Source organism: Rhinolophus hipposideros (genome assembly GCF_964194185.1).
Source record: "Rhinolophus hipposideros genome assembly, chromosome: 11".
NCBI classification, from domain to species: Eukaryota; Metazoa; Chordata; class Mammalia; order Chiroptera; family Rhinolophidae; genus Rhinolophus; species Rhinolophus hipposideros.
This window is the reverse complement of record NC_138057.1, coordinates 34,678,099-34,704,132: the sequence shown is the minus strand read 5'-3', so window position 1 is coordinate 34,704,132 and position 26,034 is coordinate 34,678,099. Positions and strand designations below refer to the sequence as shown.

The 26,034-nt window shown below is 40.7% G+C and overlaps 1 protein-coding gene across 1 annotated transcript in view; it reads left to right on the top strand.

Moving 5' to 3' along the window:
* Positions 1–26,034, top strand: part of DMRT1 (doublesex and mab-3 related transcription factor 1) — a gene marked incomplete at both ends in the record, with an annotated part of 95,620 nt that overhangs the window by 44,122 nt on the left and 25,464 nt on the right. Inside the window, one exon of the mRNA XM_081066471.1 lies at positions 11,670–11,814. Within this exon, the coding sequence (XP_080922597.1) occupies positions 11,670–11,814 (145 nt within the window). The remainder of the gene's footprint in view (positions 1–11,669; positions 11,815–26,034) is intronic.

Here is a 26,034-nt window from a genome sequence, read left to right as displayed (position 1 = left end):
ACTGACATTTGTCTTCCCCCTAAAAAATACCTCCAGTTCTGATTTATGTTCTTAGTGTATTATTCAGTTTAGATACCAGTCGTGGATGCTGCTGTCATCTTCTTCCTTCTTTTATTGGGAATGTGTCTAGCAGTTCACTATGGTATATGCAGGATGTTATCTATGCTGATTTACAGGGAAACGAGGAAAATAGGACAGGTGGGTTTTTCCCAGTTAAATTATTCAGTTTAAAAAATTGTTATTATTGAGACCATATCCTCCAACTTAAGGAAAAAAAAGTGATGATCCTATTAAATAGCTGTATTTCTTTTTTTGTGAAGGCACGCATTTGGCAATAGAAAACATTGGCAAAACTCTCTCTGAATCCCCTGCCCCTTTTTCCCCCCACATTTTAAACATCTGAAGTTCAGTGAGAGTCTGGAAACCACTGCATAAGTCATGGTGTCACCATGACAACAGCAAAGTTCTTCAGGGTCTTCAATATGTTTTGTGTTTTTTTTTTAAGTAATTGCGTCAACTTAACTCTCAGCTTAACTCCTGAGAAGCAGAGGAGTGCTTTGGTCTTTTCCTTTTTTATGGCAGCCTTGTGAATACTCTCATGCTATCCCACCATTTTGTGGGAATCCTTCACATGCACCCCAAGTAGGTCCTGCCTTGCAGTACAATGAGGAGACAAGCCCTGCGAGGTCAGAAGGCCAGTCTTGGAGCATCTTCTGTTTAAAGAAATGTGAAAGTTACAATAGACCACAGGAGTTTTAAAGACAGTGAAGTGAGGCGTCAGACTCCCCCACCTTTGGGGGTCCCATTGCCTCTACCGTGAACTTTCCCCCAAACAGCCTGTCAAGTCTTAGCCACGTCTATAATTTTCTCTTTTGAAGCATAATTCATCATTAAGTTCTTCTCTTTTAAGAAGAACTGAAAAAGCCAATTCTCTTGGGCCCTTATAACACATTCTTAATCCTGCAGGAAGGAAAGCTTCTGTTGGCCAGCGGACACAATGAGGGCAGTGGTGGTCCTCTGGCCATCTGGTGAATCCCTCCGGAGCTTTGCAGCCCCACTTAATGCAGCCCTGACTTTCTGTTTCTAAGCGACCACCTGTGTAGATGCACTTTCCTGAAGGAATTGCTGTTTTGTTGTCTTCTACGTGACTGCAAGTGATGATCATCATCTGATTTTTATTACACCTTTTCCTGAAAGAATTGCTGTTTCGTTTTATAAAGTGTAATCACTTGCATGCTTTCTATCCTGCATTGAGGGATTCTTACAGTTGCTTGTAAGAACTGGTACCTGCGTGGCAGTATTCCTGGTGGCTCTCAATCTGGAACCAAAGCTTGAAGGAGGTGGTGGACATTTTAGAAACTGAACTCAGATAGGTGGTGAGAGGTGAGGCTGAGAACTGTTCCTTAACTACAGCAGTGCACAGTAGAGTCATTTTTGCAGAGTATTTTGCTTTAAAAAATGTGTGTGTTATAAAAGAAAGTAGAACTGGTCTCTAGAAACCCTTGCGCTGGGGAAGGCAGCTGTGACTCTGAGAGAAGATCTAGGGCCAGGGGCTGGGCCCTGAACATCCTAAGGGACTGTTTTCTCAGCCTGGCTGAAGCGGCCCAGTAGCATCTCAGGAAACCCAGGTAGAATGTAACCTCGGATTCTCAAGAACCTCAAGGAGACTGATAAATCCTGGGCTGTCCTACAGGTACATTTCCATTCTTACAGGAGTTCAGTTTGATGTAGATTGAGTTGAAAACCTTGGAAAGGGCTAATGTACTCCAGGGACTGCTCCACAATTCGGTTGGAGACAGCAAGAAATACAATATCAATCTGTTGTGAGATTTTTACACAACCTGATCTCTGACACAATAGCACCAGGTTAGTAAATAATACAGTCACTTGGGGATTCTGTAATCTGCTTGAAAAATGAGATAATCAGATCACAGCTTTTGAAAGCTTTCAGATTCAATTTGGTTGGGCTGGTTGCCAAAATCATATCTATGTCTTCCCGTTTAGCTTAACTTCTTTCCCCGTTAAGCAGATATGAATATGATGTAAAATTAGTTGCTTCTCAGAACGTTTAAGTACGTGGATGAGTGATTATTAAATTTCTTGGGAGTCCATTCTTCTGTGGCCTGTTATGTGTCCCTCAGTTGAATAAAGACCAAAATCAAGGCAGTGCATAACAGAAGCTGATTTTCTTCTTTGCCTTAAAAAAAAAAAAATTAGGAATGCAATAGTACAAAAAGAATAGAATTATGAAAAATCTTCACCACATTACAGAGTGTGTACATAAACTCCTTCACATATTCATTGATCATTAATTTATCAAGTGCCAGCTCCTGGCCTAGCTCTGAGCTAGGCTAGCCTGACCCTCAAGGCGCAGCTCACAGTGGGCTGGATGAAAAAGGACACTGGAAATTCTGTAATCACTATTGTGATCAGAATCTGGAGGTTCCCTGGGGCGGGCAGTGATGTCCTGAGGAAAGGAGGGCTCTGTGCAGTGGTGTCCCGGGGATGGAGTGAGGTGGGGCAAGGACCAGTATGTTATCAGTATTTAACCACTGTCGTTTAGAATTTTCACTGCATGGTGATCATTAAAAGCAGGTTAACTTTTAGTGAGTTTTATATTTTTAAAAAATTCTTTACAGAGAGTCGCCGCCCTGATTGCCTGCACCCAGGACCCGTTGCTCTCAGTGCCCCCTGCTGGGTACACCACGACCCTATGGGTGTCACCCTGCACATGCACAACCTCTAGGGCGGGGCGGTTCATAAGAAGATTGGAAGGGGGGGATTATCTCCTCATTTTATTTTTCACACCGTTTTTTTTTTTTTTAAATCACATCCTGTTTGGCAGTTCCAGGTTCTTATCAGCCAATAGTGAGATAAGGAAGGCAGACATAATTGCATGTCTTGAGTAAGCAAAAAATGTGAAGGAATGTTCTGTCTCTCCCCCGCCCTCCCTGCCTCTGTGAGTGATAGTGGCTGTGTACGATCTTGAGTTGGTTTTTCAACTTTTTCAAATTTAAAAAGCAGAAAATTTTCAGGGGATGAATTTTCCTTTCAAATATCAAACAAAATGCTTATGTGTTTAAAATATTTTAAGTATATAATGGGCAGGTTTTTCTGTCTCCCTCTTTGTTACTAGATCTCTGTCATACCTACGAAAGGGCTCTGCTACTGGGTAGCAAACTCCAAAGAAGGGTTATCGAGTGTGACTGACACCCTCTCACAGATGTTCCCACAAGTGGGAGGCCCCTGAGCGGAAGTGGAAGGCGAAGGTGCAGCAGGACAGCTGTTAAACAGCCTTAGGGTGTTGGGTGTTTCACAGCTAACGTTCCACTTAATCCCGAAACATAGCCCTGTCAGAGATTGGCATCCCCTTTTCTGGTGAGGAACCTGAGGCTCAGGCAGATGAGGTAACTGCCAGTATCACACAGCTGCTAAGTGTGGGAGCTGGAGTTTGAACCCAGGTTTGCATGACTGCAGAGGGCACGTTCATTCCCATGGTATCTCTGCCCACCGAAAGCACTTCTTGGTTTTCCTTGTGTGAAGCTTTGGGAGTTGTATGTTTTCTTGTAACTTACAACATTTTATAAGATATCACATATTTTATATAATGTTTTCAGAGACTTGACAAGTTAGAGAGAATGGAGTCCTAAGTCTTAATAGTATTAACCAATTTAAATAACTAAGCCTGTAGTTCTTACACATGGTTCTGTGCCTTCCCAGACACATGCGTGCATGTGCGTGCATACACACACACACACACACACACACACACACTTCTGTGTAATTTAGAGAAACAGATTTTGGGTCATTCTTGTTTGTTTTGCTTACTTAGAGATGACCTCTCTCCACCGTGGTTTTGGACTGGGAAGTGCCTTTCCATGCCAGCAGCCCACCTTGAGTTGGGAATGCCCACCAGCAGTCACCAGCTTGCGTTTAGATTTTTAATACCAGTTCGTGTAAAGTGCCATGAATGTGTACGTGTGCTTACACTTAGAAGGTGGCCGCAGACCATCTCACCTTGCCCTCCAGGCAGTCTATCATGTTCAGGACTCATAAGATACCGCTCACACTGCTGATTTATGCTAAAAGTATCCTAATGTTTCTGACAGCTCATGTGTGACATGAATATAATCCATATTTCTTAGAGCAGCTAATCCAAGTGGTTTATTTCCCGATACTGCTGATAGGGCTATATCTCTTGGTGTTGCAGCCATTGAGATTCTGATGGTAACATATTGTTTGTGGGTCACTGGTTTTGTCTAAAACAGTAGGTTGGAACAGAGTAGCAAAGGTTAATTAAGTTTGTCCGTCAAAATGGGGACAGATATGGATGCCTCTGATACTTCTGGTCTTAAAAATCACAGTTCCTGAATGTGTGGCTATAGGCATCTGATTTTCAGGCTATTCAAAAAAAAATTCTTATTTTATCTCAAAGCAGTGAAAAGAGGAGTTGTCAAAAGCTAAAGATAGTGAGTAGGTCTTTTTCTTTTCGAATTTTTATTTGAACCAAACTGACAACATATACTGCGAAGCAAGATCTCAAATGTGAGTAGGTCTTTAGAACAAGCAGATATCTTAACTTAAAATAGGATGGCTTTCGAGGGTCCACTTGCTTTGGATTCTGCCTTCTCTCTGCCTAATCCCTACAAGCAGAACCATGTTATTTGATCTCTGAGCCGTTTCTTTCTATGTTAATGATGATTACATTATGGGGACTCTATGAGCTGACAAGTCTCTATTATCTCTTAATAAATGCTCATTTCTTACTCTGAAATTCCATTAGTCCTGTAGTCAATAACCAACATTTTTCTCAGCGAAGTTATGTTAAGATTGTCACCATTACAAGCCCTAGCTGCCTGTCTTAGGAGGTGTTATGTAATGCTTTCAGAGACTTGACACGTTAGAGACTGAGAGTCCTGTGTCTTGATAATTATTAACCAAATACTAAAAATACAATTTTTTTCATCCTCTTTCCACCAGCTCTTTTGCTGAAGTTGTGTTTCCTGTTGGCTTTGACATAAAGGGTGCTTGCATCTCTGCCTGGCTCTGTATGATTTTAGTTGGGAAGTTAGGGTTTGTGTTTTAGATTTGCAAATCAGACAAGTTTTTAACCCAGGAGCTAGCAAAGCTTGCATAGATTTGTGATAATGAGGAAAGCATTAGACTAGTCCCAGCCAACGACCGTCTCCAAACAGCCCACCCTTTCTTTTGTGAAACCCCTGAAATGCATCAAAACCCTTCAAGGTTCCAGGAATAGGAAGCATTTTTAACATTCGTCTTTTTTTTACTATGTACCTATCTTTAAAGTTATTGCTTCCTTTTACCTGATTTATATACATCATTGTCTTTCAGTGATTTTAGACCAAGATTCACAGTAAGAAATGTTTTATATTATGATCCTGTATATATTTATTTATACATATGTATAAACACAAAATGAAAAGTTTATAAAACAGCTCCTACCCGTACTATATAAAATGAAGTCTCATATTTCTATTGTTTTATTATAGTCTGTTTCATTCCATTCATTTCCATACTGTTCTTTAAAAAATACATGCTGATTTGCAACTCGCTGAATTAGTTTTGAGCCCACTAAGTGGTCTCAATTCTGCATTTTGGAAAATATTGTCTAGAGGAATAAACTTTATTCTATCAGTACCACTAATACAGATGGTAAAACAATAAATTGAGCGACACAATTTAAAAACATTAATTTGGGTTTTTTTTAAATGTGGAAATAGTCACATTTTAAATGTTTGGCTTTTAATAAGGACCAACAAAATGGACCACTAATAAATACAAATGTAATCCTGATGTCATACTGGGTTTCCATCTCAGATGGAAACTTTATATAAGAGTCATGAGTCCCTATTCCATGCCCTGTCCAGGATTTCTGGGAATTGGGGGGTGGGAGGTAGGGCTTGCTTTATGTTCTAATAGTTTTGTTTCTGTGTTTCCAAACGACCTGCTTATTTTTCCATGGTGCATCTTATATCTTTTTTATGTTTTTAAAATCTATTCTGGTATTAATATAAGCCTAGAGTTGATCTTGTTTCCTTCCATTTTTTTTGAAAAGCCTACCCCCACAAGTGTTTTTTTCACTTTCGTACACTGTCACAGACTTTCTGAAGCTTTGGGAAACATGGAGTTTACAACCTAAAACATCTTAGATACATCGTTTTTTGAATGAGTTGTCCTCTATGCCACAATGCATGAGCATTCCCTTTGTCCTGTCTTCTCTCTTGTTTTTCCTCCAAACTCCTCTCTGAGGAGGGAGCATCCCCTCCATTTTTGGACAAACAGCTCTTAGGTTCTCCAGCCGTTGAGAGCTGGCCCTCAAACTCAGCACCTTCCCGCTTGCCTCATGAAGGCATCCACCCAGGCTTTGTGGGAATTCGTTTCAGGGGCCTGAGTCCTCACATGGCCAGTCTCCCTGTCTCCTTTTCTTTTCCTTCCTCAAGGGAGGGGAGTGGAGGGCATTTTATAATATGAACATCTAAGAAAATGCGAGGTGGGCACAGTGGAGGAAGGTAACGAAGTTGGGCGAGAAAAAACTAACACGCAGAGACAGGGAAGAAGGGAGGGACAGACTGTAGCTGTAGGGCTTCTCCTTGTGTCACATGACTCAGCATTTGCCCTGTTATTGTTTCAGTAGTCTCTGAAATGTGCACATAATAGCAATCATTTTTCAGTCTATATATTAAGAATAATTCCAGCTGTGATATGTGGCATCCCAGAGGATGAATGAGGTGCGTATTTGAGGAGGTGATGGGCACTTGCCTTTCAGGTAAAGTGCCTGCACAGGTAAGGTCTGTGGACTAGGACAGCGCTCAGTGTGTGGTTAGGTGAGTGTGGGAAAAGGCATCCCAGTCCGATGGGTTAAAAAGAAGAAGCTTCTATTAAAACTAAAGAAGTCCTTTAATGAGGGCAAAAGTCAGGCCCAGACTTCACTTTTAGCATCAGCAGGAGACCTGGACTTCCACAGAATGTGAAGCCTTTTTATAAAAAGACTTCTGTTCATAAAACCAAAGGTTCATCCCAAATGTGGCTTTTGCAATTTAAAAGACTGTAGACAACATACCAATGCTAAGGGAATCTTCACATTATTTGTTTAAATATTAGAGTGTGCAATTAGGAGTTTTATCCAGTATAATCACTCTTCTCAGGAATACTATTCCCTTTCTCAGCCAATTCTAAATCTGAGCAGCTGAGCCATGCTTTATAAACAAATAGACAGCAGTTTGGACATTAGGAATCTATTTCAGCCATTACCTGGATGGAGTGTTCAGTTCAGTGACCAGACTCTCTTCCTATCTGAAGCGTTAGCAGACAGCCAGTGAACAGTATTTAGGAATATTTTTAAAAAGGAAGTGGGGTCTAACATTTTTACGTTTTGTTGGGATTTTATTGTTACTATAAAAAAAGGGTGACTAAGGTATATAAAAAGGAAACTTACAGTTCAGATTTATTGTGCTGTATGTTCTCAACAGTTTAATAAAATAAAACCCAAAGCTCTTAGGTTTTCCTTCAGGGTTAATACTAACACCATGCACGTTCTCTGCCCAGCTCCCATCCATAGGTCATATTCTGGTTCAGAGACTTGGGGTGGGTAATAAGAATATAAAACATGTCTCTTGCTTGCCAGCTACCACATGTTAATAATAATAGTAGTCATAATTCACTGGGATCCTGGGTTTTTAGATTTTACTTAGTTCACTTGCTTAATTTAAAGGAATAAAAAAGTCTTGAGAAACAAGGCAGCATTGCATAAAGGAAAAAAAAAGACATCCTTTTAGCAGAACTGAACAGTTCTTTTAATTTGTGTGTGCCTTCTGTCTCTGTAGTACTTTGCTGTGTAATACTTAGCTGGAGGTGAAGGGCTGAGCACGAGGGTGGGGGTATTAAGTTAGTTTAAAGCAAGCTTCCCAACCTTGGCACTATTGAAATGTTGGGCTGGGTAGTTCTTTGTTGTGGGGACTGTCCTGTGCATTGTAGGATGTTTAGCAGCATCTCCAGCCTTTACTCACTACATGCCAGTGACGTCCCCCAGCCCCCAACAGTTGTGACAGTCCAAAGTGTCTCCAGACTTTTATCAAATGTCCCCTGGGAGACAAATTACCCCCAGCCAAGTACTGCTGGTTTAAAGTAAAACAAGTTTCAAAGGTTTCCTTATTTACTCATTTTGTCTAACCCAAAAGGAGCAAGAAGTGATTTAGAGTTTTAAATTGCATTAGGCCACGCCTTTTTCTGGGCTTTCCGGGTGAACCATGATTTAGTTTTAACTTTTATGTTTCAGAGGTTTATATATGCCCTTAGAAATACATAGAATGATTCTTTCTTATGTCCAAGTTGTCACATGGATGGTTATTTGTAGATTATTCTTCCAGTTGGAAGTAGCTGAAGTGATTGATAGCCTCCGTAAGTTTACATTTTAGTAACCTCAGATGGAGTCTGACCCTTTGTATCTTTTTTTTTTCTTTTGCTGGAAGCTCAGTGGTCTGGGGATTCATTGGAGAAGTTGAATGTTTGAGTTCAAATAACTCAATTTCTATTTCCAAATAATCCTTGTTATCTGATGCTTTCTAAAAACAGAAAAGGAATTAAGGGGGAAAATAAACATGCATGGATTTGATACTGTGTTTATTTTCCAGTAAGCTTCAGTAAAAAGGAAAATAACTCTACGGTTTATCTGGATCTCTTTTCAAACAATGTACACATTGGGATTAGCAGCAGTTTGCCAGCCTGTTTGTCAGAGTTAACCTTTTGCATTTTTTAGTTAATACTGGAGGTGTTGGGATTTCATACTAGTTGGGGTGTGAGAAATATATAGGGTAACTCTAAATCACTGGTTCTCAGTCTTGGTTTAGGTTAGAATTACCCAGGGAACTTTGAAATAACCCAGGGCCCAGGCCGTATCTCAGAGCAGTGAAATCGGATGATCTAGGCGTGAAGCCCAGGCCTGAGGGCTGGGTCCTTGCTCCCCTTACTCCAGTGGGAGTGAAGGATGAGAAGCGGAGCACATTTTTATAAGTAAAGTTTTATTGGAACACTGCAACACCCATTTATTTCCTGATTGTCTAGAGATCCTGTGGCTTGCAAAGCCTGAAATATTTACTCTTTGGCTATTTACCAAAAAAGTTTGCTGACCTCTGCTCTAGACTCAGGATGAACATTTTAAAAATATTTTGAAAAGAGGCTTTATACAAAATTCATAGTAAAAGGGGGAAAGTCTGGCACTTTGCAGAGCCCGCAGGCTCAAATCCTGTCAGTTTTCTTGTACCTTGGGAAAATTGAAAAGCATTTTCCTTGAAGAACTGACTTGAAGACGTTGTCATACCAGAAGGAGATGTGACCAACTCAGCATCCATGGGGGGTCGGGGGGTGTCTCCATTATTTATGTTAAGACCCTTTGTACTTAATAGTTGGCATTTGTCTTCTAATTCAATGTTCATTCCTTAGACTGTGTAATTGACTTGAGGGAAGGATACAGAGGCAGGAACGGCTCTTATGCAAAGTGTGTTTGAGTTCATTATTACTGCTGTAGCAGTTCTAGATGGCGGCAGACCCCTGAACAAAATCTCTTAGCTCTGGGGAATCGCATGTATGAAAAGAAAAATAATGAAAAATTTTAAATGCTATTTACATCATTTCTGCCTTCCCTCAGTTCAGGTGGAAAGTTGATAGTTGTAAACAGTTGGTCAAAAGAGTTTTTTAGAAGGTCCTCCTTTGGGCCCCTAAAGGCATAACTATGATAGAAAGGATCATATATTCTTGTCCCTTGTCACCAAAGTGAGGTTTCTGAGCCACCAGAGTCGGCATCTCCTGGGAATGTGTCAGACTCTGAAGCCTCACCCCAGACTTACTGAATCAGAATCTACTTTTTAAAAGGGCCCCCAGGCTATTTGTATACACATTGAGAGAGGACTGGGAAGCACTGGTCTAATGGGTAACTGGGTCTGTGCAGTAAACACCATTGATCCTTGCCTCCCTCTTTAATGATTTTCTGGCTCCTTAATGGCTCTCCCGACTTGGGCTCACTCATTAAGGTAGCTAGTTGTTCCTCTTTGGCTGTTACCAAGCGTAGCTTGCTTGCTCTCTTATTTAGTGAAGATTTATATGATGGTAGAAAATGAAAATTGGGTGATTGAGCTGGAAGAGATACCAGCTTATATTCAGAAAGATGAAAGTCTAAAGGGAACATGCCAGATTAACTTCACTTGAGAGGTAATAATCAAGTGGAATGGAGTCTTTTTCCTTCTGCAAGAAGAAGTAATGCACTCATCAGAGCATACATTTGCATTGGGGAGCAGTTGGGAGGGTCCAGAATGAACGCCTTGAGCTTCTCAAATTAGCACACAGAAACCAAGGACTTAGACCTTTCCTCCAAGCAATGCCATAATGGTCAAAGTACATTCTGCCTCTATTACTTGAGAAATTGTCCAAAATTTGGATGTTCATAGAAAATCGTGAGGAAGCCCCGTACCTAATTTTATTGTGCCATGCGCTGTCCATTAGTACTATTTTCTTTATGAAGTTAAGTAACTTTATAGAGATTTGATTGAAAAACATGATTTTGAAATTGTTCCTTAATTCTTGAATGGAATTGATTTGTCCTGAACATTCCTTTAGATTGACTTTTTATCTAAATTTAATATTTTTAAAGCAGTAAAAATAATTGAAGTCCAGATGTTCTTGCTGTGAAGATATGATCATGCGTTTCAGGCTCATTGTCTGTTCCAGGGTTCCGTGCAGGAAATGGAAGAATTTTAGGTGTTTGTGGAAGAGGCTAGGAAGAGCCAGGAAAGTGGAAGTGGGATCACCTTCTAAGCCTTAGGTTCTATCTCCGTAGCTTTGAATGGGAAGTCAAGAAGCTATGTGGAGTGCTCCTTACGTAAAAGCTGCCCCATAGTCCCAAAGGCAGGGTCTGATTGCAGAAAAAAATGCATGACTGCCGAGGGTCAGCTGCTCACTGCTACTGGGGGTACAGCATGTGCTCCCTTCTGCCTTCCCTTCTGTCTTCCAAATTTCATTCCATGTCCCATTAACAGAATCCAAATCACCACCAGACCCCTGTGACAGGAGAGTCCGAGAAACAGAGATACCAGACTTTTTGTTCCTTGTTATAGGGAAAAGCATGGGCAGGAAGTTGGCATGGATGCTGAGTGACAACACAGCATCATGCTAATGACAGCAGCGTATCCTCACACACTATTTACATGTTGTCTTTGGAAAAAATATTCTCTTTATGATGAACACTGTGAGGTAACTAGGGTAAGATGCCAGCTTTACATGTGAAGAAATGTGAGGAAGTTAAATACTTGCTGCTCATCAAACAAGCTAGTCAGTGTAACAGCGGATTGTGTTGGTTCCTACGCCACGCTCTCCCATGTTTCCCGCCCTGTTTGTTCTCTTTAGTACTAGTTTATCAAGCATCATATGGCCAGATGGAATTTTAGGGGTGCTTTAGCGGGAACCCCAAGATTGAAAAGGCACCTCAGGAGGCACAGGTCTAGTGTTTTTAGGATCAGTACACTGGAGGGCATATTCATGGGTGAGGATACTTCCAACTTAATAAGCTATCCCGTGTATTTAAAGACTTAGGCAATGCTTGTAATGATTGTAAAGTACAACTTTGGTCTCAGTATGACTCCTTCTTTTTCTTTAAGCAGATGAAAACCTCGGAGAACCGCCATGCAGTGAGCTCCCAGTACAGGATGCACTCTTATTACCCGCCTCCCTCCTACCTGGGCCAGAGCGTGTCCCAGATTTTCACTTTCGAGGATGGCCCTTCTTACATGGAAGCCAAAGCGAGTGGTAGGTATCTGGTTAAATAGGCTGGATTTGGAGTGGAGAGGGGATGAGTATCCAGCTCTGGGTCTTGGGCTTTCTAAGGAGCTGTTGGAAAGTTTATTGCTATATGACTCTTACATAAGTACCGTTATGGTATTTTGTTATGGAAAGATTTGGCTTTGGTAGGTTCTTAATACCATGTTTCTCTTTTCTGGATAACTGGAGTGACAAGAATAAGATGAGAGACTCTCATTAGAAGCTAAAAATGTGTTCTCTGGAGGATCAGTATAAAATACAGGGGGACTTTAAATGCAGCTCAAGTCCTGATATTTTTGGTAAAGTGAATTTCTACATATTGAATGCTCATTTTCCAAAACTTTTCCATTTTAAAATTGAAGGTGTATTTGTCTTTTGGGGAAAGAAATAAAATAACATAATAAAACATTTTTGAATACAATAGATCTCAGAATTTATTCAGTAGCAATGCAAATAACTCTGAGATAATGGCTTTAAAATAAAAATGACTGTTTAATGAACCAAAGCACTTTGAAATACACATTTGCTCACTTCGATTTTAACCTTTTCCTCAACCTTTACACTGCGATGATGGACAGGTCTTTTATGGCTGCTGTGTTTCCAGGCCCCGTTTTTAAGTTCTTTATATTTAAGCAGCATCTTTTGACCTAGGAAAGGGAGAAGCACACACAATCAAGGCAGTAAATAGAAATCTGGGCAATAGTAAAATGACTTGGTAGAGAAACTTGCTACTGGAACTTAACCCTGTACTCAATAAAAGAGGTTTGCTTTTTCAGTAGCTTGACTCTATAGAGAACTTGTGTCTTTATAAAGCAAGTGTTTAGAGAATGAGAATCAGAACCATGCTTTGATTTCCAAATTCGGAACAATGAAATTGAAAAAAGCTGGGCAAGTTATGCTTTATTTACTGTACTAAAATAAAATAAGGGACTCCATTAGTATGGAACCGATCAGTTTGAACTATAGAGACTGAAGTACACGTTGTTGATTGCACTTTGACTTCTATTAATAATCATTTTTTGTCAGGAGTGGACAAGCACAACTAAGTATTATAAATATTCATACCATGTAATATATCCCATATAGCCTTTCTTTTATACTGCCTTTGACTCTATATATTTATCTGGAGTGTAAGCTCCTTAAAGACAGAACACATTTTATATACTTTTTAAATCTGTTTTGATGCCTTTTATTTGATATTTATTAGTTGAGTGAATGAATGAATGAACAAATCAATGAACAAATGAATCAAGTATTATTTTTAAGTAAGCTTGTTCTGTAAGGAAACAATCCTGAAAGGTCAGAATTCTTACTGTTTGATGGAGCCCGTGCACAATTTAGAGATGAAGCAGTTAAATAAATGTTTGTTTATGGAGAAAATGAGCGGTGAAACCGACTTTCAGAAAGAAATTGCCTGAGCTGCTTTCACTAGGAATAATGTAATATTTTTAGAAGCACTGGCATTCTTGAGTCAAAGGTGTAAATTCAGAAGAAGGCAATAAGACAAAAAGATAGAGGAAATTTATTAGAGCAGAGAAGAATGCATTTGGAGAAGAGCAGTAGGCATTTGAATTTATGGCAGCAAAGGAAGAGACTCAGATGGAAAGAGGTTACAGTCCAGGAACGAAGAGACCGGCTGTACAAGTGTTCAGAGGGAAAGATTGGATGAATAACACCTAGAATTTCTCAAAACTTTTCTGCCGATATGTGTATTTGAGAGTGTGGTGTGAGGAGACTCCAGGTTTAACCTTCGGGTGTCCATCTAACTCACTAATAATTAATCAGGAAGGTAAGCTTCAGACAGGACGGAGTTAGCTAGGAAGAACTGCAGTGACATTGCAGTAATGCCTTCTTTGGAGTTGTCATTGCGAAAAATGAACTGGCACTGTAAGAAAACTGACCCACAGATGGAGCTGGGCTTCCTGTTACTCTCTAGTCCTCACTTCCTGCTAAGACTTTATGCTTCTAACTTCCTGGGGGAGGGATATATATAGGGGCCATCTGAGGTGGGGGCATAAAAAGCGTTGCATGAGAGCCGCCAGCAGAGTTGTGTGTTCTCACACTGCTGCGGTAGTTTTGCTTTTTCTTTACCCAAATAAACCCTCTTTTTGGCACTACCTGGAAAATTATTTTGTCCAGTCAACATCATGGAGAAAGAGAATATGAATTAATAGAAAATCCAAATCTCAGCTAGTTTTTTAAAGAAATGTGGCTTTTTGAATTCCAAATGTATGGCATCATGGGCTCTACATTGCATGATGTTTTTGTCATTGCTGGTGGGAAGAGAAAAGAAAGTTGTGTTTTCAGTTGTCATCTCTTGGGGCATTGGATCTTCAGTTTTATCATCAGCATTGACACTATTGGGGAGCTCTTTGAGGGCAAGTTATGTCCTTACGTAGGGCTGAGGCCAATGGCAGGTTGGTGGGTGGGGTTGGGGACATCAGTATATTCGTTTGTGAGAAGGTGGCAAAGACTGGCTGATGACAAGTTACATTTATTATTAGTTCTGTCAAATTTGAGTTGAGGTTCTTTGGTTGATTGCGTTAATAAATAAGTTATGATTTGTAAGCAGTGTATCAATACTAAGTGTGGACTTTAAGTAATTTGAAAAACTGTTTTCAGTAGATTTAATGTTTTCTTTAAAGTGTTAAGTATAAATTTGTCCATTAAATCCATTTTTCTTCAGTTTCTTTAAAAATAAGCTTAACCTCTCTTTACTATCTAAAGAAATGAGTCCCAAGTTCTGTTTTCCTCTGATTTTGCTGAAAATCGAAACATGAAAACAGAATGTAGGGGGGAGAAGAAGTACAGGGAAAGTTTTTCTTTTGCCATGTTGCTAATACTTAATGTTCTCCTTTTGTGAAAAGGTTAGGTAGGAGCCATTCTGTCCTTTTCATATCCTGAAACGCATTGAGAGGTAGATCGGAGAGATGCTGGGCTGTCAAGTAGAACTTTATAAACCATTGCAAGCACTTTGGCTTTTATTTCACGTGAGATGGGAAGGCACTGGAGAGTTTCCAGCAAAGGGGGCAACATGTCTGCCTTGTGGTTTTTAAAGATCGCTCTGTCTGCTGTTTAAGAATAGACTGCAGAGATGCAAAGTGGAAGCAGTGAGACCAATTAAGAAGCTACTGCAGTAATTCTTGCAAAAGAAGACAGTGGCTTAGTCAGGGTGGGAGTATAGTAGTGATGATAAGTGGTTGAATTCCAGATACGTTTTGAATCTAGAACCACCAAGATTTGCTGATGGATTGGGGATGTACCAGAAAGGGAGGAGTGAACGATGCCTTCCTAACTTTTAATCTGACCAAGTAGAATATTGGAATTTGCATTTACAGAGGTAAATAAGACCATGGGAAAAACAGGTTTGTAGGGATTAGGAGTTTAATTTTGACATAATAAGTTTGAGATGTTCATCAGTCATCCAAGCAAATTGTCAAGTAGGAATTGGATGTATGAAGTCTGAAGTTGAAGTCGGCCCTCCCTGCTGGAAGCAAGAACTTGAGAGTTCAGTGCATTGATGTTATTTGAAGTCAATATGATGAGATTTCCCTAGAGAAGTGAGTGTAGCTGGAGAAGAATAAAGTACCAAGGATTGAGTCCTGAGACCCTCCAGTGTTTAAAGCTCTGGTAGATGAGGACCAGCAAAGGAGAGAGTAATAAGGAGTAGCCTAGGAAAAGGAGGAAAGCTAAAGGTCGGTGTTGCCTTGGAAGCCAAGTAAAGAAAGCATTTCAATAAGAAGAGTCCAATAAGCTGATAGGTCAAATGTGATGAAGACTGGAATTGACCGTTGGCTGCTCAAGGTAGAAATGATCAATGACCTTGACAAGTAGCCACTTAGGTGGGGAGGAGGTGCTTGGGAGAAAATCATTGGGGCAGTGAGTACAGACAGTTCTTCAAGGAGTTTTGCTGTAAGGGGGTAATGAAATGGGGTACTAACTGGAGGAAGAGGTGAGTGCAAGGAAGGTCTTTTTCTCTTTTTTTAATGAAGGGAGATATTATAACGGGTTTGTTTGCTGATGGGAGTGATCCAACAGAAGGGAAATTACAGGTACAAGGTGTGCGTGGGGGCACAATTGTTAGGGACAGTGGCAGTGTCCCTGAGTAAGCAAGCTGAGATGAGATCTAAGGCAGTGGTCCCCAGACTGGTGTGGGTCTGTGGATGCTTTGTCACTGGTCTAAGAGGCGATAATAAAGGAATTAAGAGTAAACAAAGTCTTTCAGCAGTATGAGAGAGCAATTTTATGTTTGTTGAATCCAATAAAAAATTGGGTCTTGTATTTTTGGTCTTTCATTTTTCTAGTAATTCATTTTTTTATTGAAGTGAGATCCACCTAACAAAATTAACTGGTAACCATTTTAAAATATAAAATTCAATGGCATTTAGTACATTCACTATGTTTCGCAACACATTTCCCCGAAAATAAGCCTAGTGGGACAATCATCTCTAATGCATCTTTTGGAGCAAAAATTAATGTAAGACCCGGTCTTATTTTACTGTAAGACCCAGTCTTATATAATATAATACAATACCTAGTATAATATTATAATATAATATAATATAATGTAATGTAATGTAATATAATACTAGGTATAACATAACATAATATAATACAATATAATACCGGGTCTTATATTAATTTTTGCTCCAAAAGACGCGTTAGAGCTGATTGTCCGACTAGGTCGTATTTTCGGGGAAACACGGCATTACCTCCATCTAGTTGGCACGGCATTTTCATCACCCCAGAAGGAAACTCCATATCCAGTAAGCAGTCACTCCCCATTTTCCCTCCCCTCAGCCCCTGGTAACCATGAATCTGCTTTTTGTCTCAATGGATTTGTCTATTCTGGATGTTTTATGTAAATGGAATCATATAATATGTGGCCTTTTGTGACTGGCTTCTTTCACTGAGCATAATATTTTCAAGGTTCATGCAAGTTATATCAGGTATCAGTACTTCATTCCCTTTTATGGCCTAATAAGATTTCAGTTGTATGGATACGCCACATATTTTTATCCATTAGTTGATAGACATTTGGGTTGTTTACATTTTGGCTATGAATAAGTCTTTGTATGAATACCTGTTTTTAGTTCTTATGGGTATATACCCAGGAGTAGAATTGCTGGATCATAGGATAATTCTGTGTTTAACTTTTTGAGGAACTGCCTAGCTATTTTTCACAGTGGCTACACCATTTTACATTCCCATCACAGAGTATGAGGGTTTCAGTTTCTCTTGCCAACACTTGTTATTTTTCATTTTTAACATCATGGTTCTGGTAATTCATTTTTATTGTATTTTATAAAAGTATCAGACCATGTTCTATTGGAAACTGAGGGGAAAAAAAGTAAAATAAAGCAAAGCAGTTTCCTTCATACAGATAATTTGGGAAACACTGACCTGGTGCCCAAGTGAGGGTTGGCTTCTATGTGTGTGTGAGCAGCTCAGAGTAGCAGATGCAAGTTGTTCAGGAAGGAGTAGTAGAAGCATCCTGGGAGTCATGCTTCAACCAGGGATAAACAGGGAGACTGCACAGTGTTGGCTCAGTGTTGACAGATGCCCACATAGCGAGAGGTGGTGGCATTTCGTATCTGTAAATAGGCATCTCTCTATGTTGAATTCCTGAGTATAAGTTCTGGGAGTATATTTAGGGCTAGCCAACCCCTACAAAAAGATTTTGACTTAAACTGGGAAAGATGAACGTACCTTGATCTTTTTATCTGTTTATTTTGCAATCTCAGTTTGAAAGTTTGCAAAGGTGCGTCCTCTTCCTTCTGGGTGACCTCTTCTGGCTCAGATACAGTGGCAGGCTCCCGTGCAAACTGCACCTTCCTTTTCATGCAGCTTCTGCTCTTGTCAGGAGAAAAACGCACACATTTGAGGTGCTTATTATATATCAGGAGCTATTCATGTATTATTCGCCTAAAACACAGAGGATGTCAACGGTTCTGCGAGGTGAGAGTCAGAGCATTTACATTTCACCCAAAGGTCAGGTAGCCAAGGTCGGTGGAAGGTCCTGAATGAAAGCCTCATGCTCTCCTCCTGTGATGTCTGGGCAGCTTGCAGAGGCCTGTGTTCTCAAATAATGACTTTCTGAATCCATTGAGCATTAGCAATTTTGTAGGCCAATGAATGTAGAAGTGTTTGATGTCACTGATGGCATATGCTACTCCCCTACAGTGGTCATGTCTGAGTGCAAAATGGCTAAGTTTTCACTCTGTGGAATGGATTTGCTTAATGCTGTACATTAGAGTTGAGTTTTAGCAAAATATCGTCCAGCCAAACCTCCCAGTTTTGCAGGTGAGAACAGAGGTTGTGCTACCTGTTGGAGGCACCCTGTGATTTCCTCACTCACATCCAGGATGCCAGTGCTGCTGGTTATGTGAAGGGATGTGCCATTCTGCCACCAGTGGCTGGGTGGGGCTGATTCTGTGCTTAGCATCTGAATGGAGCCATGACTCACCAGCGGGCTAGCCTTGGGAATATCTGACTCTTCTCTGAGAATTCTGCTTTCCTTACCTGTTAAAAGGTGTGTGAGGAGGTGGGCCCTGTCAAACCCACACAGGTTTTGTGAGGATTGAAATCTTGTCCCTATGTAAACAATCTATAAATAAGAAAATGCAACAAAAGATGGCAGGATACTATTCTTACTTTCACCATTCCTTTCTGCCAGGATTGTGTTGATGTTTCAGGCATTTCTTCTTGTCAGGGAGAAAGATGTTCTAGAAATGTTTTAGAGTCTTGCTCAGACAGGACAGAGAGTAGGCCAAGGAGCTGCTTTTGTTGTGTACTTTCTGTTCTGAATTGTATGGCAAGCTGGTAGGGAGAAAAACACTGACCTTTTCCTGTCCCTGCTTTTTAAAGAAATTTGAATGCATTTTATGCAACATTTAGAAAATGCTGAGTTTAAACTTGGTACTTTAGATAGTGACTTACCATTTGTTAAATTCAAAGGGTAGAACACTTGGCTGGAAACCTGTTTTCCTCATGTGACCTTTTTATTTTCAGCTTACCTTTGAACAGAGAGGTAAGTGGGGCATTCACTGGTACCCTCCGTGGAGGCCAATGCCTGCAGGGAATGGATCCCACCACAGAAGACGTCTGGCTCAGATCCCCAGTTCTGGGTGGGATTCTAAGATGCTTGCTTAACCTTAGAGCTTCACCTTTCTCGTCTGGAAAGTTGAAAAAAATAACAGCTTTACTCATTTTTAATAATGGATCACATAAACAAATATGTAAAAGTATGGCACAAACTGTCAACTCCCTTATTCTTACATGAAGATGCGTCCTCATTTCTTATATTTCTATTTCAACAAGTGCCTGGCAGTGGGTTGTACACATGAAAGCGACTGTGATCAGCAAGAAGGGCTTATTTTTCAGCCCTAAAGGGACGCTGTTTGAAACCAACCATATGTAGATTGTGACTCTTGAAATTAGCTAGACATCATGGCCTACGGAGTGAGGAAGAGGAAGCATAATAATTTTAAGCATATAATAAACATTTAAAAATGGCAGCTTTGAAGACTTACTTTTAATATATTACACATGTGATATGTTTCCTAAGTAAAGCAAAGGAGATAACCAGAGGAGAGGGGTATATAAAGACACCAGCAGATCCCTTTATACCTAAAGAATCGGATATAGGGTGAAGCTAAAATGCTGTTTGGTGAGGACACATAGATTTCTGTCTTTTTTCCAAACTGCCTTTCTTCCTCCATAAACAGAGCACTGTACAAGGTAAACTGTAGGTAAGATTGAGAACTGATATGCCCCTAACTCTGGCTTTTGACAAAGCCACCACTAGTCTAGAAATGGCTGGCACTTCCCAGGGGCTACCTGAGAGAGGTCAGACTCACTCACGTAAGGAAAGAGTTCACTCACTGCCCTGGCCCACAAGCATACCCTGGATTTATAGCACGTAGAATCTTCCTTTTGGAAAAGTTGCATTCTGAAGACTTAATTTTTTACATTACCTTGATTTTCAATGTATAACAGAGCAAGAGAGGTCGAGAGAGGCTTCTTCACACGTAACTACAGAGTGGGTGGAGTTGTAGGCCGAATGCTTGTGACATCCCTGAGCCTTGGTGCTGGTATTTAGAAAGAGCTGTAACCAGAATAGGAACTCAAGTCTCTGAACCAAACTATGCCCTGAGTGTTCTTCCTGCAAGTATATCCAGTGGTTTCCTCTTCCTTTCTCTTCCTTTCCTCACAAACTCTTACTTGGCTCTTACAGTGTCTGTAAGAGCTTTTCAGACGAGGAGACTGAGGCAGAGAGACAGTGCCTGTGAAGCAGGGAGGAGAAGGGGTCCTCATTTCCCTGTGGCAGGTGGAGAAACAGCACGGTGATGACTTAACTTGTCTGAGGCCTCACTGCTTGACAGTCTGGCATTCTCGTGTTTGACGTATTTTCACGGAAATGATAGCTATGATTGGGATTGAGAATCCACTTGGAAATGTCCTGTCTGCTAGGACTAAAAATCTGCATGCAATAGTGCTTGTGCTGTCATGATAAAATTTCAGAACCTGCTCCCTCAGCATATGCAGTATGCAGAAACACCCCCGTCTGGGGGTGTCTTTCTGTAGTATGTTGGGGTCCCAGCAAAAAAAAAACAAACCAAAACAAACCCCAAAATGAAAAGCAGCTTTAAAAAAAAAAACACCACACCATCAGGCGTGGTATTTCCATTGCTATTCCCAAAGCGAAATAGAAACTTCAAAGCACCTTTATGACTTAATTAACATAGTAAAGTCGCTTTTAATTTTGTGGTTTTATTTGAATTTTCTTTTAATAACAGGAGGGAGGTACAGTACAAGTATTAATATTTGTTGAGGGCAGACATTATAAAAATTAAATAACTAGTTATTAGCTTTGAGATTATAAGTGCAAATAGAAACACAATCAACTACTTTTTTATAGTTCTTTTTTCCCCTGTGGTCATAGCTATTATTTTAAAATACGAAGCCTGTTGATTTTCCCCAGATAATTTTTGAGACAGTATTTTACGCTCTACTTAGTCTGTCAGTGGCTTATTGTGAGATTGCTTTTACATCTTCCACTTCCATTTTAAAAACGAAGTTCATTATCCAGGGCATCTTTGCAGGGGTTTTCCTGTGGGCTAAAGATGACAGTCTACAGCAGCATACAGAGAGCGCGCTCTGGAAAGCACACTTTTAGGAGCTCGTAAGCGTCCTGACAGCCAAGTTGAACATAATGACTAGAAACCATTGCTTACCCATGTTTTCAGTGCTGATTTTATCTTGATGGGCTTCAGGTGGGACTTTGAGTCCCCTCCCTGCCTGCTCAGTGCAGGGACCCCAGTCCGTGGTGGGCACATCACACATCATCAGGTTTGCTGTTTCCGCTACTCAGTCAGTGACCATTTGTATTTAAAAATCCTGAAGAGGCAGTGCCCACAGCGCGGTAACTTGGGTCTGCCAGTATCCACTCTGATCCCAGCATTCATGGGATTTCTTCATTTGCATCTGACTTGAATGAGTTGGGCCTTAGCAATGTTTTCTGGGCTCGGTGTGAGTAACTCAGGAGTTTATTTTTCCTGCTCGGCTTCTCAGAGGCAAGGCCCAGGCCAAGTACAACTTGAATAACCTTCAGGAAAACTGTGCTGTCCTTCTGTCGGCTGCTGTCTTTGAAAATTGCCTCCAGAGTTAGTGAGCAGGAACAGTTAAGATTTACAAACAATGATGAAGCTTGTCATGCATCTTTCACCATTCATCATCCAGGTGCCGTGCCTGGGCGGTGAAGTGTTCTTCATAAAAACCAGCTCAGTGTGAAATACACCTCGCTGCAATGTTTACTGCTCTGAAGCTCGTCAGAGGCCCTTTATAGTAAATCCAGATTGCGATGTGACATTACAGTATATCATTGCCCAGCGTGCTGGGGTTTACACTGGGAATGAGTGCGGTGCACACCAGATGAGGTGTCCAAACTGAGTTATGTCAGAATTTGGCTGTTATATGGGGATAGCTTTTGTTTTCCGAACACTGAAAGTTAGCTTTATATGTATTTATATTTATATATAGGCATATACTTCCCATCTTGCACATATACATGGGGATACAATATATGCTGAGGTCAGGTTCCAACTGGGCTTCTGCTGTAAAGGATGGCGACCAGGTTTTATGTACTTTCCAACTGTTGTTCATCGAAACTGGCATAAATGGAATCTTTTAGGGGAACTAGAGTAGATGGTTATTTCATCACAGAAGGGGGTTTGATTTTTCTATGTGTAAGGTGGTTATATTTACCATCCGTTTTTGCAAAAGCAAGGACCCCTCTCCTTTGCGATTATTGTGGTACACTGGAACAATCCCTTGGAGATGGGGAAAAGAGAAGAAACCCCATAGGACTGCTCCCACTGGCTGTCAAGCACCTTGCCTGTCGTGCTGAGCGCATGCACTTGGGGTGGTCTCTGAAGTCAGTGGCTTATTTATTATTCTTTTTAGTGAGTATCAAAATCCGAGTGCTGCCTCTGTTATCTTGAAAGATGCTGCTTCCACGAGATTTATGGCGGTTTAGCTTAAATCTGCAAAATAAAAGCGCACACTGAATTTATTGCATGAGCAGGTTTATTTACATTCACCCTAAAGGCGCCGATATTAAAAATGAGCTGCATAAAAAAATAATATTCAGAGATAACAGCAGGCCCTGCAGTCCCGTGATCGCTTCCTAACACATATTTTAAAATTCTTTTTTCAGTGTAGCAGGATTGTTACGAGAACCATTTTGTGGTCTTTACACATCTGGTGCTACACTGAATCCAGAGACTCTTCCCCCCATTTACACCAAGTCCAGGGTAGAGGTTCCCCCCGACTTTAAATGCAGAGGTGAACATAACTCTCCCACCACTGCCCTCTGCTATTTTTCTGGCTATGTTTCCTCTTAGTTTCAGTGTCCTCTTACTGTAGATTGATAAATGACGCCACATCTGAGCTTCCTGAAGCAACACAGGAAACCACTGCAGGTGTAAGGTGCTGGCCTCTAGGGGTGGCACAGGGGCCAGAAGCCTGTCATTGACCCTCGTACCAGGAGAGGGAGAGAGTAGCCCCCAGGCAGCTCAATGGAATCACTTCATTAGATTGCGAGATCAAACAGGATGGCCAGTTAAAGTTAAATTGCAGATAAACCACAAAAATGATTTTAATATAGCATGTGCCAATACCAAAAGTTGCTTGTCGTTTCTGAAATTTAAATTTAATTCAGCATCCCGTATTTTTATTTGCTAAATCTGGCATCCAAGATTCCATCCAAGTCTCCTCTGACCCACAGTTTCAGGGCCCTGAGGTAGAAAGAAAAAATGAGAAGTGGGTAGAGGAAAGCAATACGTTCTTTCAGCATATTCAGCAGTTTTAAGAGTTGTTTCATTTATATTTCTACAAAAGTAGTACAAGAGGCAGTGCTGATCATGCTTGGAACAGTTTCCTACTTTGGCTGAAACCATTCATGGGTTTCTTAGTAAAAAGTTTCTGGATTATAATTTATCCTTGCACATACTAATTCTATTGTTTCTTCCTCTGTTTAGGTAATTTATAGGTGCAGACATTTCTTTTTTCATATTTTACAGGTTAGCTCCATTAATATAACAGCAAATAAAAATGAACCCACTGCCTCTCAGAATCAAAACAGAAAGTTATACTTTTTTGTGCATGGGGTTCAGTTGTCCCCTGGTAGTTTTTTCAGCCATAACAATAACTCTTGAAGTGCTCAGACAGGACCAGTTCCTCTGTCTCTTTCCTGAAGCCCCCCAAGCATACAAATTGATGGCTTAGTCAATAAACAAGTAATAAATTCATTGAGTGCCAATTATGTGTCTGTGGACTTAGCATTACGCCTAGGAGATGAACCATGGCAGAGAGCTTACTGCCGTGATCCCTTAAGTGTCAGCAGATCTTGGGGACGCATGCCCTTCGCCCCTGTACACAGAAAACCGGGTGTGCCAGGGAATAGCTGTGTGCCAAGCTGTCTTGCTCGTATTCAAGACTTGGGTGAGATCTTCATTGTCAGCCTAAAGGAGAGTTTCCTTCTCAAGTTGAGAAACTAAGGTCACAACCAAATTTGTGATTTGGATAGATGTTTCCAAATAATTAGCCCTTTCCAGGCATGCTTCACCTTTGTTACCTATATGGTTATAGGGGTGGGCTGGGCTTGATTGATTTGTTTGTTTGTTCTTAACAGTTTTATTGATATGTAATTCACGTACTATAAAATCACCCTGTTAAAGCATACAGTTCAGTGGGTTTTAGTGTACTGACAAAGTTGTGCAACCATCGTCACTATCTAATTCTAGAATATTTCCCTCATCCCCAAAAGAATCCCCATATGCAGTCACTTTTAATTTCCACCTCCTTCCCAGCCCCTGGGAACTACTGTTAGACTTTATGTCCCTATGGATTTGCCTATTCTGGACATTTCATATGAATAGAATCATATAATATGTGGCCTATTGTATCTGGCTTCTTTCACTTAGCATAATGTTTTCAAGGTTCATTCCAGTTGTAGTATGTAATAGTGTTTCATTTTTTTTATGGCCAAATAATATTCCATTATATGGAAAGGCTTGGTTTATTCTGAGTTAAAAAAAACTTGCAGGGCCCAGCAAAACTGTTAAACTATAAGATTCTCAAGGTGAAATACGTGTTTTACCTCATTTTATTAATCTCCAGCTCTTTCCACTTAACACATGAATATCTGTAAGGAGTAGAATCTACTCTATGAAATGAGAGAAAAGTGGCAGTGTGGACATTGAGCAAGCCATACTGTGTTATTAATATTCCTGCTTTATGCCAATACTAGTTACACTGCTACGATTGCCATAATAAAACGTCACAGGCTCGGTGGCTTAAAAAAAGGAAATTTATTTTCTCACAGTTCTGGAAGTTAGAAGTCTGAGATCAAGTTACCATCAGGGTTGGTTTCTGGTGAGGCCTCTCTCCTTTCATCTGTGTGCACAGAGAGCAAGAGGGTGGGGGAGGGAGGGAGGGAGTGCTGTGGTCTCTCTTCCTCCTCTTATGAGAACACTAGTTCTGTCAGGTGAGGGCCCTGCCCTTAATACCTCATTTATCTCCCTAAATATCCTGTCTCTGAATACAGCTACATTGGAGGCTTGGGCTCCAACATACTAATTTTGCGGGGGGACACGCTTCAGTCCGTAAGACTACTGAAGGGCTTAATGTCTCTTCCTGTCTCCTCTTGATGAGGTTCTTGGCAACAGCCGGAGAAGGATGCTGAGATTTGGTGGGCCAGCATGGATAGAATGAATGGAGTACCTTTCCTGGTCTACTATCTGGCATTTGCTGACCACTCACTCATTTCCCAAGTTCTCTGACATGCCTGGCTTGGCCTGTGTGGCAAGCCGTCATCTATAGGTGGGGTCCCCAGAGCAGGGATGTTTTTCAGAGATGGTTAAGCACACCCCACTCACCTGGGAGCACTTTTCCCCAGAGTTTGCTCTTCTTTTCCCCCCTGGAATTTGGTTTTTTTCCTCTCTGAATTTAGGGAAAGAATTTCCAGTTACTCGCCATCTTTGCCCTTGAAGTACGTGATCTATGTAACCTTGATCAGTTTACTCTGATACACAGCTACAAATTAGGATCTTTGCCAATGTTCCTGGCCAATCTGTCAGGGATTTAGGGTCTTCCCACGTAGGGAAATGAATGACAAAGCAGTGCTTTGCTTCCAGATGTTACTGTGAATCAATGCAAAGGTTACTTCACAGTAAACTTACCGTGGTTAGCATTCGTGACCTAGCTAATGTTCATTACAGATCAGCCAAATATGAAAAATAATCTTTTACTCTATGCAGCAGTTTGACACATACCATTTTGTGTAATGCTAACAACAATCTTATTAGACACTAAGAGGTTTTTTCCTCCTGACACCAACAGATTCTGACATCAACTGGGTGTCCTGTAATTCCATTCAGTTATGACACTAACTATCCAGTTAGCTCAGATCCCATAGGTTAAGAGCTCAGACTCACAGGACTGCCCCCACTGCAGACACCAGCCACAAATGGGGTGCCCAGGCCACCCACATTTTTGTCCAGCTCACTACAAATTTGAGGGTTCTCACAATCCCCACTCAGGTTTGATAATTCACAAGAATGACTCATAGAACTTGGAAAAGCACTTTACTTACTATTAATGGTTCATTATAAAGGATGTAACTCAGGAGTAGTGAAATGGAAGAGA